This window comes from Camelus ferus, chromosome 5 (genome assembly GCF_009834535.1).
Source record: "Camelus ferus isolate YT-003-E chromosome 5, BCGSAC_Cfer_1.0, whole genome shotgun sequence".
In the NCBI taxonomy this organism is placed as follows: domain Eukaryota; kingdom Metazoa; phylum Chordata; class Mammalia; order Artiodactyla; family Camelidae; genus Camelus; species Camelus ferus.
Genome location: NC_045700.1, coordinates 94,595,427 through 94,610,285, shown reverse-complemented (window position 1 = coordinate 94,610,285; position 14,859 = coordinate 94,595,427). Strand labels below are relative to the sequence as shown.

The window sequence follows — 14,859 nt, the reverse complement described above, 5'->3', positions numbered from 1 at the left end:
ATCTGAGCTCTGCTCCAAACCCAAGTTCTTCTCATCTGTAAAATGGGACCATAATCTCACCTAACCAAAAGCAAAACAAAAAACCCTGACATATTATATATTTAAAAATGCTGTATATCTATTTTGATGAAAGAGATAATATATCAAAGTGCTGTGAAATGTGCAAAGCCTTGTAGAAACACAGGTTCTTTCTCAAGAATTCTCCTGCAAACCTGAGTGCGATAATCATCTTGTTCCCCTGTGTGTGCCCTAGAATGGGACCATCAACCTCACAATCAGAATTATTATATAGAGAATTAAAGAAAAAAAAGTAGTCTTTCTTTTTCTTGCCTTTTCACTGGCAAATGGAGCTTCGGTTAGCAGAGAGCCAGGGTGACTTTTAATAGCTGGCTTTTATATTTGAAAGGGGACGCTATTAGGAGAAGTCCCAATTCAGAAACTTCAAGAAGAAATGCGAGGGTGTGGTGAGGGTGGAGGGGAGGCTGCATTTCCTGTTTGCTTTTCAGATGGTGCTGGAAAACACTGCGGGAAAACCATGGAGACCCACAAAAAAATTCCAAAATCCGTTCTCTGTGCGGCTGGGGGAACCCAGCCCAAAAGGTGATGAGTGGGAGGGGTGGGTTTTTTTCGAGAGTTGGGGTTTGCAGGCGTCCAGCTCCAGGCGCGTAGGGTGAAGACAGCCTTCCGAGGTGACATCAGCCTGCGGCGGGGGCCAGGAGCAACAGAACCAGAGTCTGGTTTTCATTTACAGTGTGGGCCAGGCCCGCCGTGGGGAGGGGAGAGGAGGGGTCGGAGGAGGGAGGACGGAGGAGGAGGAGGAGCTGGAGGACGCCCTGACTGTACCCTGGACCCGGGCCAGTGTGGAGCGCAGTCTTCCCCCGAAGGCCACTCAGTTCTCCCGCGCCAGCCTTGGGCAAGGACCACAGGGCGAGTTTTCCACCTCCGCTTGGGGTCCCCTCTCCTGCAGAAGGAAAAGGAGACGCAGCCGGTGATTATGATTCGCACATAATTGGCTGTCGAAGCCCAGGGACGCGCGCTTCTCCAGGTTTGCTCAGGGTAAGTGCCACTTCCCCTCCGTCTCCCTGCTGAAGGTCTGCGGGGCCAGAGGGGACCGCCCTCCATCCTGCTGACCATGTCTTGGTGGCTCTCGTGTTCCCTCCCTTGCGGGCCGTTTTCTGTACAGGCTCCTGGTGTCTGGAAGTGCAGCTGATTTTCCCTTCTCCCGCGGTGGCAGCTGGGTGTCCTTGGCTGGGTTGAGGCAGTGGGTGGCCCTCGAGCGGGAAGGCGCGGCAGCCCGCATCCTGCGCTGCCCTGGCTGCGGGGCTTACGGCTCCCGGTTTACTTGGTGCTGCCTCCTCCTCCTGAAGCGCAGCTGGAATCTGCTTTGTCTGCAGAAGTGTCTTTGCGAGGATTCCAGAGCTGCCGTGGGGAGACTCTGAGTTCTCCCAGATCGGGGTGTCAGGCGGGGGTGCCCTGCATGGTCAGGGGCTGGTGGAGCACATCCCTGGGGGCTCGGGGTGACCCTGGTGTCCAGGCACAGGGCCCAGCCGAGAGTTACTCAGTCACTACCATCGGGGCTCCATCTTTTCAGGAATCTGAAGTTGCTGCTGGAGTCTTTGTCCTCTGCGGGTGCTTAGAGGAGCTGCAGGGTCAGAGAAGGAGAAAGAATTGTGTTTGGGCAGCATGCCTGGAGATAAGGCAGGGTCCCTGGGGCCACGAGGCGGCCTGCGTTGCCCAGAGGGGGTTCGGGTGCCAAGCCCAGAGGCCCCAGGTCTGTTCCCTGGCCTGGAGGGTGGAGGGTGGGGCTCTGGTCCTCTCGCCCAGCATGGAAAGTCTTCCCTGACAGCTGCCAGTCTGCTCTGGGAACTTGTTTCAGGGATTGAAACAAGTGGAAGAAAGTTGACTGGGACTGAAGCAGGGGTGGGGTCCCTGGGAGGGCCTGGAGGAGCGCTGGGAGTGTAAACAGACACCAGCATTTCACTGCCACCCCAAGGAGCAAACTGAAAGGCTGGTCTGAACCCCGAGGACAAAATGCTCCCGGCGGAGGGGAGTGTCCTCCACCCAGTGGGAGCACAGCGTCGCCGATGCCAGCCAGCTTCGTGCCCTGCGCCCAGCCAGCTCCCCTGAGAATCCTAGGGTCTTAGAGCTGCAAGGGGGCTCAGAGTTCTTGCAGATAGAGTCTTCTCAAACTGGGATCCCCCAACTCCCCAGGGGCTCAATACTCCAAAAACAAGAGAAATGGCTTTACAATCAGGTATGTTTTGCTCTCAATTCAAACTATATCGATAACCAGTTGGCTGTTGGACATTATCGGAACTTCTGAGTTCTTGGCTGGGCTAAAGATGAAGGAAGAGATTCTAGGTTGGAAGCCACTGAGGTGTGGTCCCTGGTTTTAAAGATGAAGGCTCAGGAGCTTGGAGACACTTAATTACTTGTGAGGCCACAGAACCAGTAGGTGGCTGAGAAGGCAGTAAAATCATTACCTTTTCAGGAAAACACATGGCTCAGCAAAGGCAGATGCCGAACTGATTTACATCTGGATTTGGAACATGCTGTTTGATCTGTTTCCCCAGGAGAGAATGCCCGCTTGTCATACTCTGTTAAAAGTAATGGGGAAGTTGGTTTATGCTCTCTGCGGCTCTACCAACTCACCGACTCAGAAGTACGAGACAGGAGAGCTGGCCCCCAGGGATGGGCACCGGCTCCGTGGCCCTCTTTCAGGCCACCTCTGGGGATGAGCACTCGGAGGGATGGGACCTGCATTTTGCTTCTCTCTTGTGTGGGCTTCCTGCTGAGGGTGAAGACAGAGGGCTGGGGAGGTCGGGGGTCTTTGTAGGAATTCAGGACACAGGAATGGTCACGTGGTATTGATGTCTTCTTTGCAGAGGCAAGGGTTTCTCGCTGCCACGAGGTTTATTTCACTCTTTCCCCACTCATGGCAGTGAGAAGATCATTCAGAAGATGCTGGGTGGAGGGGAGGAAGTGGGAAGGATTCCCACAGCAGGGAAAGGCGGCGAGCGAGTCTGTCCTGCCTTTTTCCAGTGGGGGATTGGAGGGTGTGGCCGCCCCACCTTCCTGGGAGGCGGCCGGGGAAACCTCCAAAAATGTTAGCACTGGCAGCTCTTCCAACACTTGGGAGGGTGTGTGCCCCACCCGCCATACTTGTGGTCCTTAGGTGATGGGATATATGGTGGATGTCCAAACTTGGGGTCTTCCGGATATTTTTGATGTAAGATTAGCATCTTTCTGAATAAGGATTATTTTTATTTCTGCACCATGCTTCATTTTCAGTGTTCAGGATTCACTACCTCTCTCATTGCAAGTGCCTTTTGTGATTCCGTAGCTTAGAATCTAATACATCACTGATGACAAGGAGGAGGAAGCCCCTCTATTCAGCTGATTGATGTTGATTCACGGCTCAAGCAAGTCTCCGCGTCTGACCTTAGGTTTGAGTTAGGAGGCTGCTGATACCAGCATTTGAGAAGACCTCCTTCCCTCTTGAAAGCTGGTAGAGGTTTTGCCCTCCAGGGTTCCTCTGCGACCTTGCTCAGAGCGTTTAGAGAACCGGCTAAAGCCTGCTCTTTACCAGCAGCCTGTGTCATCACCCACATTTACGTGAAATTCCACATTTAGGATTTAAAATCCAGGGGCAGGTCACGAATTCTGTTGCATGAGACTGCCTTGCAGGCAGGTTAAGAACGTTAGCCAAAAGTTTTATTTGAAAATTTGTTTCTTGTCACTCCTTTTTTTTGGAAGAACTTGAGGATCTGTTATCTCCCGGAGGGGAACCGTGGGCGGGTTCCGTCTGAACAGGGCGCTGTGTCCTGGGCAGCCTTTCCACCGAGGCTGACGGGAGAAGCGTTTCATGATGTCTTAGCTGTGGAAAGCAGGCTGTAAAAGCCACACCACTGCTACGTAAATAGTTGATGATTTGAGGAGTGACCTGACATTAAAAAAAATCCTATTAGTAGCTCTCGCTAAGGAAATAAAAAGCTCAGGATGATTCAGGTTGTAAAGTAAGGAAGCTTTAAAAAGTTCCTGCTTCTTCAGACAGCCTTGAGCCAGACAAGGAAAGGCTCTCCCATCCACATGTCTAGATCCAGATTCTCTCCTTCCAAGGTAAAAATCTGCCGGGTCATCCTGCCCTTAAGAGAAAACACATGGCTTGCCGTAAACCTGACTTACAAAGAGGAGTTTTTTCCCAGAAATTCATTATGATAATTTTTGAAAACATAGTTTTTAGTACTTTCTGGTCTCATCGATCTATTCTGGGGAGATGAAATTGTGACTTCGTACCTCCAGCCCCATGTAGCCTTTCCTGGGGGTGCAGTGTGGCTTTGCCTCCTCTAGAGGGCGATACACCCCTCTGAGCCCCAGAAAAACCTCTGCGTGATGCAAGGAGTACCAGGGAAGGGGCTCCGGGGGTCGCAGGCGTCTGTTGATAGACATCTCAACAGAGATCACGTCATGGGTCGCTTTGGGACCCACCTAGAGGCTGTTTCAATACATAATTTAAAAAAATGGGACAGTAACATCTGAAGTAGATGTAAATTCAGAATTTTAGTTTTTCCCCTGTGCTTAGGTGCACTGAGGTGAACTTACACTTGGAAGGAAGCATTCTGCCCTCTCAAATGCCTTCCTTACAAGGGCACTAACCGCATAAGAACTTTCAAAGGGAACGTGTTACCAATATCCACTGAGGAAAGAGTTTAAATTAACAGGAAGGTGTTTCGGAACCTGAGCACGTCTGCACATCTGTGCCACGCTGGGTCCGCGGAGGATTCCTGAATTTCAGAACTGGAAGGGATGTTAAGATGAAGCGATTCAGTAACTCCCAAACTTTTCATTGCCTGCCCTTTGTTACTTCCTCCTGATAGGCAACTTGCTTGAACATATTAAAACAAAATTCACGCCAAGTATAATTATGAATGTCTCATTTAAAATATTTGTAAATGAAAAATATATTTCTGACTCAAAATTATGATTATTGGCCCGAGATATCCCCTGCTAGGGTCCCAAGTTACAGAATTCCCACTCAGAGTGAAGAAGCCAGCCCTCTACTTGGCTTCCGGGCCTCATTCTCCTTTAAGCTTAATAAACCCCATTGTGCACCGGGGCATGGAGCTTTGAGGTCCTGGGAGGGGACAAAAATGACTGAGACTTAGGCTCTGCCCTCTGGTTGGAAATAGATGAGTTCCGTTTGGCTCCTTGAAATATCCCCAACTTGCTACCTTGGACGCTCTCCCCACACCCTTGACATCTCAGATGAAGAAAAGGAGCACAGGGAGGTGAATTGCTGGTCTGAGGTCCCAGGGCTAGAAGTAAAGCAGGGCCGGCGTTTCCTGGGTGCTCCCGCACCTGTTAACGTGCTCCCATCGGCAGAGGTCCGGGACCAGGCGTATCAGGAGAGCGCAAGTCTGTAAGAGTATGATTTGGATTTTCATGTGAAGACAGGTGCTGCTTGCCACCGACCAGTCTTTTATAGAGTAGCATATTTTAAGTTTATTTAGCAGAGAGGTAACTGTTATTTAAAAAAAAAAAAACCCTGGAAAAGAGAAAGGAAAGCAGAAAAATAGGACAAATATGAAAAAGTTCTGCCAAACCTTCTCCCAAAGGCAAATTGTTAGTCTCTCGTAGGGGTCTGGCTGCATTTCACCTAGCGCAGTCCCGCTCTTCTGAATTTTAACACTCACGAGGTGCGGAGAAACATCTGCCTGGTAGGTGTGGCCAGGGAAAGGTACGGTGGGAAGTATTTCTATCAGATACCCCTGGTTTGTCCCCGACCTTTGGTTTTCGTGGACCCAGGGCATCAAGAATTGGCCACTGGAAGAGGAGCTCATGAGTCCGTTTTGTTTCAAAATTAAAAACTGAACAGCAGCTGGGGATGACTCAGGTCTCTAGAGAAGCCGTTCCAGGAAACTGGCTTTTCTCCTCTGGAATCCTCATCAGTCGAATTAGCAGCCGGGTGCCAGCACCCAGAGCTAGGGCCAGCTCAGCTGAGCCCACAGGCTGCCCCAGTGTGCACTGGGGGCTCTCTGCTCCTCGCGGGGGCAGCTCCCTGCCCCATCAGTGGTCAGAGCCTAGGTCACGGGTGGACGGACGCGGTCCCGGAACCACTGCCAGTTAGGGCACCAGGCAGTGGGCCCCAGTCTACACGTGAGCTGAGCGAGGCTGGCAGAGATGAGCCAGCCGTTACTGCGAGAGACAGGACGACGCTGAGCTTTTCCAGGCTATGACGCTAACTCCAAAGCTGGTGATATTTTATCAGATGCTTCAACTTCATTTTTTTAAAGTATCTATTTTAAATAATTTTCTCTACTGGACTTGATCAGGACTTAGACTAGAAAAACAAACAAAAATGTTTAATTTGTTCTTACAGTGTGAGGCTATTTTAGCTGCTTGGTTCAAATAATTGTACAATGGAATGCCAGAGGTTTGGAGAAGCCAGTAGCCCCTGCAGTCCATGGCCAAGGAAGGCAGGGAGGTTAACGCTGGGCTGTAAGCTGGGGCCAACAGCACTGGGGGTCACGGGGCAGGAATGGAACAGGCATTTGTGCAATTTCTTTTGAAACATTTTCTGAGGCACTCTCTTCCTTAAGGTTAAATCTGAACTAATCTCTGCCTGATGTTTCTAATTAGCAGTAAAAATGGAGGAAACGCTGTGTCTGGCTGTTGTATATTTAAGAGGGGAACATGGTTTTTACATTTGCACGGTGGTGTCTGGCTTTTTGAACTACAGCAGATATCAGACTTTCTGCTTCATGTTTATTATCTTGGACCCTAGGAATATGTCTTTAAATAAATTTCCAAGTTTCTGAGCAGTTCTTCTGGCGGCTCTTCAAGTGGCTTTTCTGGGGAGAAGGAGGCTAACCCCAGGCAGCGTTCAGTTCTTCCTCTCGGGACCTCGTTCCGGGAGGGGGCTCCTCGCGAGGGGCCGTCCTAACCTTGCCTTCCTGCATAGCTCTCTTCTCATACGTGATCTGCTGGACGTTGTTTTACTCAACGTTAAAGAGCCAAAGATCCTGGGTCTGCTGCTCCGGGTCTAACAAGGACACCAGCAGGTGGCAGTGAGGCCAAGTCAACACGCAGGATCAGCAGAGCTAAAGCTTTGCTATCGCAGGACGCACGTTCGGAGCCTGGGTCAGACGGATGATTGTTTGCAGATGTGCGTGCGTGGCTGCTCCCTCTCCCTCTCGTACAGTTTCTCAGAACGGCAATGTGAGATTCAAGCTGTAAAATAAACAGTAAAGAACCGGCTTCCGATGCGTTTCTTCAGAGGGGTTTTCTTAGAGTTGCTCGAAGTCCTTTGGTTTTGAAGATTTCCTCCAAAATACTTTCAAATGGCAGTAACATGTAAAAGTTCTCCTTCTCAGGAGGACCTAATAAATGCTCTCTGGGGACAAGAATGGGGACGCCTTCCCCAGGATTCAGGCAAGAAAGGGAAGAAGGGTAAGAAAAGAGGGAACATAGGACGGCTGCAAGCTGGAGAGCCCTGGGGCTTACTCACCCGTGACGCCCGGTGTCGCTGCGGGTGGGCGTGGCTCCCGCTGCGGCGGGTGGGCGTGGCTCCCGCTGCGGTCTTCCGCCAGGTCTGCAGCTCCCGTCTGACACAGGGCGGTTGGGAGTTAACAGGAGTTGTAGAGCTTAGATAGGAGGACCAGCCTCACCCTAGGAGGCAGTGCTTGGAGAAGACCAGATAAATGGCTTCAAAGTGGGAGCTCTGGGTGTATTTAAGCCTTTGTTTTAAAATGATTTCCTTATGTGCATAAGTGTGCACCTCTTTTTAAAAAAAGATACCCAGACATGGAAAATGGAAAAGCATTTGAGTAGACAATGAGAACTAATTTCACGGAGTTGCAAAATAGCTTGGGAAAGTCTTTGAACTTTGACTGAACAGTTTCAAGTTGAAGGGTTATGTAGAGCAATCTTCTTTGTAAGAGGCGTCTTTTCAAGTTTCAGGTGGACAGCTACAAAAAGGAAACAGACACCTCAAATCCTCTTTAGAATGAGGCCGAGCGAAGAAAGGGGTTACTAATGCTAAACAGGAAGCTAAGAATTTCATGAAGCCCTGTGATTGAGTCTATTGCCCTGCGGGCATAGATGCGAGGACACAAGCCACCCAGCACCCCGCCCAACCCAAGGGTCTCAAGCAGCCAGTTCTGACTTTTTTTTCATATTTGAAAGAGCAGCAGAAGACAAATAATCTATTGATACGGAATCTGTGGTTTGCCACCACCAAAGAAGTCTGCTTTACCCCCAAAGACGAGGGGAGTGTCCCTGGGATCGGGGCCAAATCTGGCACCGCTGCCTAGGGTTTCCTGGGGTTCTTCCCTGGGGCTTTGGAAACACAGAATTCCGTTAGGATTCTGGTCCTACTTTGTCTTATTTAGGTGGCAGCAGGCAAAACACCTGGTTTCAACTTCCCAGCTTTAAAATGGGGGAAAGGCAGCCATCGGGTTGCTGGGAGGAGGGCACGAAATCCCACCTACGAGATAGGGACCCGGCAAATGTGACTTGTCTATTTCCCTGGGGTGGGAGGGGTGGTAGCGGAGGGTAACGAGGGGGTGGCTGTCTTGTTCCTTTTATTAAAATGGACAAGCTGGGGGGTGATTTGGGGAGATGATTTTTGACGTCTTTCAATAATCTGAATGAAAAAAGTTCTCCCAGATTTGTTGCCAGGAACTTGAGTTTTAAAAATCGGGATGCCGTGACATGATAAACAATAGAAGAGATTTAATTGCAAACAAAAACATTAACAAATATTCAACAGCTGTGCTGGGAATGCTTGAGCCACATGACTGGCTCCTAAGCAGGATGGCGGAGAAGTGGGTGGAGCTGGAGGCGTTTTTCTCATCTGGGAATTCAGAGCAACCAAACATGAGTTCATTAGTCATCGCGGAGCCTGGATAACTCGTTATCCCACAAACATCACCCTCAGTCCATCCCTTTTCGGGTTGGGAGATCTGCTACCCTCCCCTCCCCTCTCCTTCCTCCTCTTTCCCTTTCTTCAGCATCTGGATAGATTTTAGAAAAGACAATTCCACTGCACTGTGTACGTATTTTTCATTACTTTGTGTCCCAGTGGGAAGCGCTTCATTTAGGGGTCTACTCTTTTTAAAGATCAACATCTTGGATATAAAAATCATTACCTGTAATTTTCAGCCAATTAAATTACAATAAATCAAAGTTCACTTTCCTTAGAGAATAGTTGGAGTAAGTCAGTAATGCCCCAGAGAGACGTGACAGATTTCATTCCATCGTGGTTTAGATTTTATGGAACTCTGACAAAGACTGGCCAGTTATTTTGGAATTTGTCAATAGAGACCCCACCCAATGTTTAAGATATGACAGAATTCGTGGATTCCAGGAAGTCGGATCTGGTGCTGTGTGAGAGATGGTGATGGTATAAAAAAACACCACCACCAACACCACCAGCAAAAGCTGCTCAGCGCACGGTCCCCCGAGCTCTCTGTCCGGCTGCCGGCAGAGATGCCTGAGCTCATCAGTGGGTGAACCGCTCTCATCTCTTGTGCTATTTTTTTCCCACATGGAGTCTGAGGTCCGGTGCTTTGCACATACTATTCGTTTGCCTTCATTCTTAAACAAAAATACTATTTAAAATCCTGCATCTTGTGCATGGATCAAATACTTAAAATAACTGAACTGGACCTCCTGGAGGAGCTGCATCAAATCTTTCCTTGAAGCATGGTGCCTACCTTGTAGAGGGGAGTTAAAACAGTCGGGGTTAGACTCACACGTGAACATGGATTCCAGCCCCAGAGACGCCCACAGACACAGATATGTCAGTGGGAGGTGGACAGATGCTTTGAAACCTGTGGATTCCATACTGAAAAAAATTCCCACCAATTAAAATGTTGCAGGTCATCTTGGAAAGGACAGGCCATTTTTCTGGAAAGAATCCAGTAAAATTTATATGATGTGGACAGACAACTTTCCCATAAAACAGCTTTCTTGTGGGGTGCTTATTGCTGGTTAAAAACCCAATGTTCCATCTTAATGGAAAGAATCAAGAATAGCACACGTATCATGTACTTTTTACCTTGTTCTCAAGTGTGTATTCTTCTGCTCAGCCGTGGACAAGAATGAAATCATGCCATTTGCAGCAACATGGATGGATCTAGAGATGATCACACTAAGTGAAGTAAGTCAGACAGAGAAAGACAAATATCATATGATATCACTTATATGTGGAATCTAAAAAATGATACAAATGAGCTTATTTATAAAGCAGAAACAGACTGACAGACAAAGAAAACAAACATGGTTACCAAAAGGGTAGCGGGGAAGGGATAGATTAGGAGCTTGGGATTAGCAGATACACACCACTACATATAAAATTCTGTAGAGCACAGGGAACGCTAGTCAACATCTTGTAATAATCTACAATGAAAAAGAATATGAAAAATAATGTATATATATGTATAACTGAATCACTATGCTGTACAGCAGAAGCTCACACACATTGTAAATCAACTCTACTTTATTTAAAAAAGTGTCTATCCTTAATTAACTGAGAGCACACACACACGTCACTGACATTGCCTTTGCTTCTTTTTTCCAAAAGACAAGCTCAGGACTAGGTCCAGCAGCGTGTGGGGAAGAAAGGTCTGAATGGTGGAAAAGTCTGAAGGCTCCCCAGGGTGGCTGGTGGGCTTGAGGGATTTCTAGAGAGCGAACGGGGCAGTGCTGGGGCGACGGCCTGGGAGGTCATCCTCAGTGAAGAAGACAGGCCAACCAGCCAAGCAGTTGCACTGCCTGTGGGGACCGCCCTGAGCACCAGCCAGGACTCGACTAGGACTTGCGGACCCTGTGGAACCAAAGCGCTGAGTGCTGGGGACCGCTTTTCCACATTGTGCAAATCCATGTCTAACGTATGTTGACGATTTCAAGCCAAGATTGTGCCGTGCTTTTGGAATGTCGCCATTATCACCGCTCGTTGTCACTTCATTGTCAGAAGAAATACGTTCTCTTGATAAGTGGCCTTCTGATCACCATTAGGACATTTCCTTCTCACTGTGGGTGCATTTCCAGGAGAAGGCTGTGCTGACAGCTGGCTCTGTTTCGGCTGCTGGACCGTGTCCTCAGGCTCTCAGAATTTGAATCACAGGGTAAATTTGTTTCATCACAGGTGATATTTTTGGTTGACTTTTCTGCGAGATCCAAAGCAATAGTGGGTCTTGGAATTCATTTCTCCTGTTTATGATTTTATCTTTTTCTATCCTATCAACTTTTGGCAGGCCGGCCTGGGGCCCGCACTTCATGTCTCCATGTTCCTCGCAGCTGGACCACAAGATCTGGACCCCAGCTCCTCCCTCTGGGCTTGACCTCAGGCAGGAAAAACCGTGAGACAGAGCTTCAGGGCTGCTTTGTCCCACGTCACCCATGTCCGTGGGTGACAGCCTCAGCAACAGGCAGCCTCTTGGCTCTCCTTGGCCCTCTGCGCCATCTTGCTAAGTAGTCCATCTAGACCCTAGTCCCCAGTCAAGGCCGTGTTGCTAATTAGCCAGACTTTCCACTGCTGTCGTTAATGTGTTGCTCTAGATGCTAAGGTTGAGAGCCTGAGACCATCCTTACTGTTGGCCTCATTAGCAGCATGGGGAAAAAGGAACTCATGCATTGGACAGTGAACACCGTGAATGGCATCACTGGGCCCGCAGAGCACCTGTGGTGAGAAAGGCAAGCAGGTTGAGAAGCCTCGTCCGCAGGTGGAGCTGGTTTCACGGCTCCGACGCTCCAGTCAGGGTGCAGGTAACTTTCACAACAGCTCTCAACGTTGGTATCAGATCCTTTCTCACTTTTGTGAAGCTTAGGTCTTCTTCCCCAGACCTGAACACTCTGCTGCCAAATACCTTCTTGTCTTCTCCCTTTCCAAATGTTATTTAGGGGCAAGGACAGATGTGCCGTTTAATCATGGGGCGCATATGTGTGCTTTAAGATGTTTAGTTGTCTTGTTTTCCTGGTTTAGCTCTTAAATGTTAACACCTCTCCAAAAAGAGATACCACATTTATACCATTCCTGTTAAATCTCTGACTACAGTTTAGGTGGACAGAGTTAGCCATACATTTAAAAACTGCAGGTGACTTTTCTTGTCTTTTTTTTTTTTTCAATTGTAGTAAAACACACATGACATAAAATTTACCGTCTTAATCATTTTCAAGTGAGCAATATAGTAGTGTTGACTGTGTCATCTTGCTGGGCAAGAGATCTCTAGAAACTTTCCATCTTGCAAAACTGAAACCCTGTACCCATTAAACATCTCCATTTCTGCCCACCCCACCCTCCAGCAGCCACCATTCTATTCTCTGTTCCTAATGGTTTGGCTACTTCAGAGACATCAAATCTTGCAGTATGTATCTATTTGTGACTTATCATAACGTCCTCAAGGTTCATCCATGTCAGAGCATATGGCATGATTCCCATCTTTTATTTAAGGCTGAATAATATTCATTGTATGTACACTTCATTTTCTTTATCCGTTCATCCATTGATGGGCACTTATGTTGTTTCCACCTCCAGGCTATTGCAAGTAATGTTGCATTAAACTTGGGTGTGCATATATCTCTTTGAAATTTTGTTTTCAATTATAATGGATACATACCCAGAAGTGTGACTGCTGGGTTATATGGTAATTCTATTTTTAAATTTTTGAGGAACCCCCACATGATTTTGTATAGTGACTGCAGCATTTTACATTCACACCAACAGTGCATAGGGGTTCCAATATTCCAATTCCTCATCAACACTTACTTTTTCTTGACAGTGACCATCTTAATGGATGTGAGGTAATGTCTCATTGTGGTTTTGATTTACGTTTCTCTGGTTATGTTGAGTATTGAGCTGTTGATGTTGAGTATTTTTTCATAAGCTTATTGGCCATTTGTATGTCTTCTTTGGAGAAATGTCTATTCAAGTCCTTTACCTACTTTTAAATCAGATTTTATTGTTGCTATGAAATTGTGGGAGTTCTTTATGTATTCGGATATGAACCCATTATCAGATATATAGTTTGCAAATATTTCCTCCCGTGCTGTAGGCTGCCTCTTCACTCTGTTGGTTGTTTCCTTTGCTGCATAAAAGTTTTTAAGTTTGATATGGTCCCGTTTGTCTGTTCTTTCTTTTGCTGTGTGTGCTTTTGATGTCATATTGAATAAATCATTACCAAATTCAATGTTATGAAGATTTTCTCCTATATTTTCTTCTAAAAGTTCTATAATTTCAAGTCTTATATTTAGATCTTTAATCCATTTTGAGTTTAATCTGTTTTGTAAGTGGTGTAAGGTAAGGGTCTAACTTTATTCTTTTGCATGTGGTCATACAGTTTTTCAAGCACTGTTTGTTAAAGAGACTATCCTGTCCTCACTCTGTAGCCTTGGAACCCTTACAGAAGATTACTTGACCATGTAACTAAAGGTTTATTTCTAGAATCTCCGTTTTATTCCATTGGTTGGTATGTCTGTCTTTATTCCAGGCCCACACTGTTTTGGTTACTGTAACTTTGTAATATGATTTGAAATCAGGAAATGCGAGGCCTCCAGCTTTATTTTTCTGTCTCTGGGTCCTTTGAAGTTCCATATGAGTTTTAGGATTTTTTTTCTATTTCTACAAAAAATGTCATTGGAATTTTGATAGGGATTGCATTGAATCTGTAGATTACTTCAGATAATGTCAACCAACAATAAAAAATGCACAACGTAAAAGTTGAGAACTATGTTTTATTCGGCAGACTTTCTAAGGACTTTACGCCTGGGAAACAGCCTCTCAGATGTCTCTGAAGGACTGCTCTAAAGAGGCAAGGGAGAAGCCAGGACATATAAGGGTTTTTGCCACAAAGACCAGGTAGCTGAAACATGAAAAGATTACCATTAATGAAAGAAAACCAGGTATCTCAAGTTAAAGAAAGTTCTAAGTTGGAGAAGATGCAAGAGTCTGGGCTCGTTGAAATCATTCCTGTGATGTGCACTTTAGCTCTCTAGGGCCAGTATCTTGTTCTTTCCCACCCTGAGTCCCCTCAGGGTCCCCTCGGGCTGCACTGTTGGGAGTGGCTGCAGTGGCTGAGGGTTTGGTAGCAGGCAGCCTGTTTGTCTCCATCCTGAGTTCCCTCAGGCTCACCATTGGGGCGACTGCTGTGGCTTGATGGCTGCAACATCCTTTGTTTACTGATATGTCAGGCAACATTTTTCATTCACAGTAGTGCGGTCATTTAACCAATATTAGGCCTTTTAATCCATGCACACATTCCCATTTATTTGTGTCTTCTTTAATTTCTTTCAGTAGTGTTTTGTAGTTTTCAGTGCACAAGCCTTTCATTTCCTTAGTTAAGTTTATTCCTAAGCATTTTGTTATTTTTGATGCTATGGTAAATGAGATTGTCTTCTTAGTTTCCTTTTTAGATTGTTCACTGTTGATGTATAGAAATGTGTTGATTCTCTATTCTGCAACTTTACTGAATTTGCTTATTAGTTCTAAGAGTTTTTTTGGGTGTGGAATCTTCAGTGTTTTCTACATATATGATCATGTCATCTCCAAATAGAGATAATTTAACTTTTTCCTTTCTAATTTGGATGCCATTTATTTTTCTTGCCTACTTGCTTAGGTTAGGAATTCCAGTACTATGTTAAACAGACATGGTGAGAGAGGTCATCCTTGCCTTGTTCCTGATCTTGGAAGGAAAGCTTTCATGTTTTCACCATTCAGTATTGTGCTGGTTGTGGGCTTTTCGTATGTGGTCTTTATTATATTAAGGTAATTTCCTTCTATTCCTAGTTTGTTAAGTATTGTTGTTTTAAATTATGAAAGGGTGTTGAATTCGATAAAATGATTTTTCTGCACCAATTGAG

The 14,859-nt window shown here is 46.6% G+C and overlaps 1 protein-coding gene across 9 annotated transcripts in view; it reads left to right on the top strand.

Moving 5' to 3' along the window:
* The first annotated feature begins 832 nt into the window (after positions 1-832).
* Positions 833-14,859, top strand: part of COL6A3 (collagen type VI alpha 3 chain) — an 82,156-nt gene continuing 68,129 nt past the window's right edge. For 2 of the 9 annotated variants that reach the window (XM_032480573.1, XM_032480572.1), the window contains exon 1: positions 2,027-2,254. In XM_032480573.1, the coding sequence (XP_032336464.1) occupies positions 2,239-2,254 (16 nt within the window). In that variant the 5' untranslated portion in view covers positions 2,027-2,238. Of the gene's footprint in view, positions 1,057-2,021; positions 2,255-14,859 lie in introns of those variants that run through there. The other 7 variants (XM_032480570.1, XM_032480574.1, XM_032480576.1 and 4 more) reach the window with 7 other exon arrangements.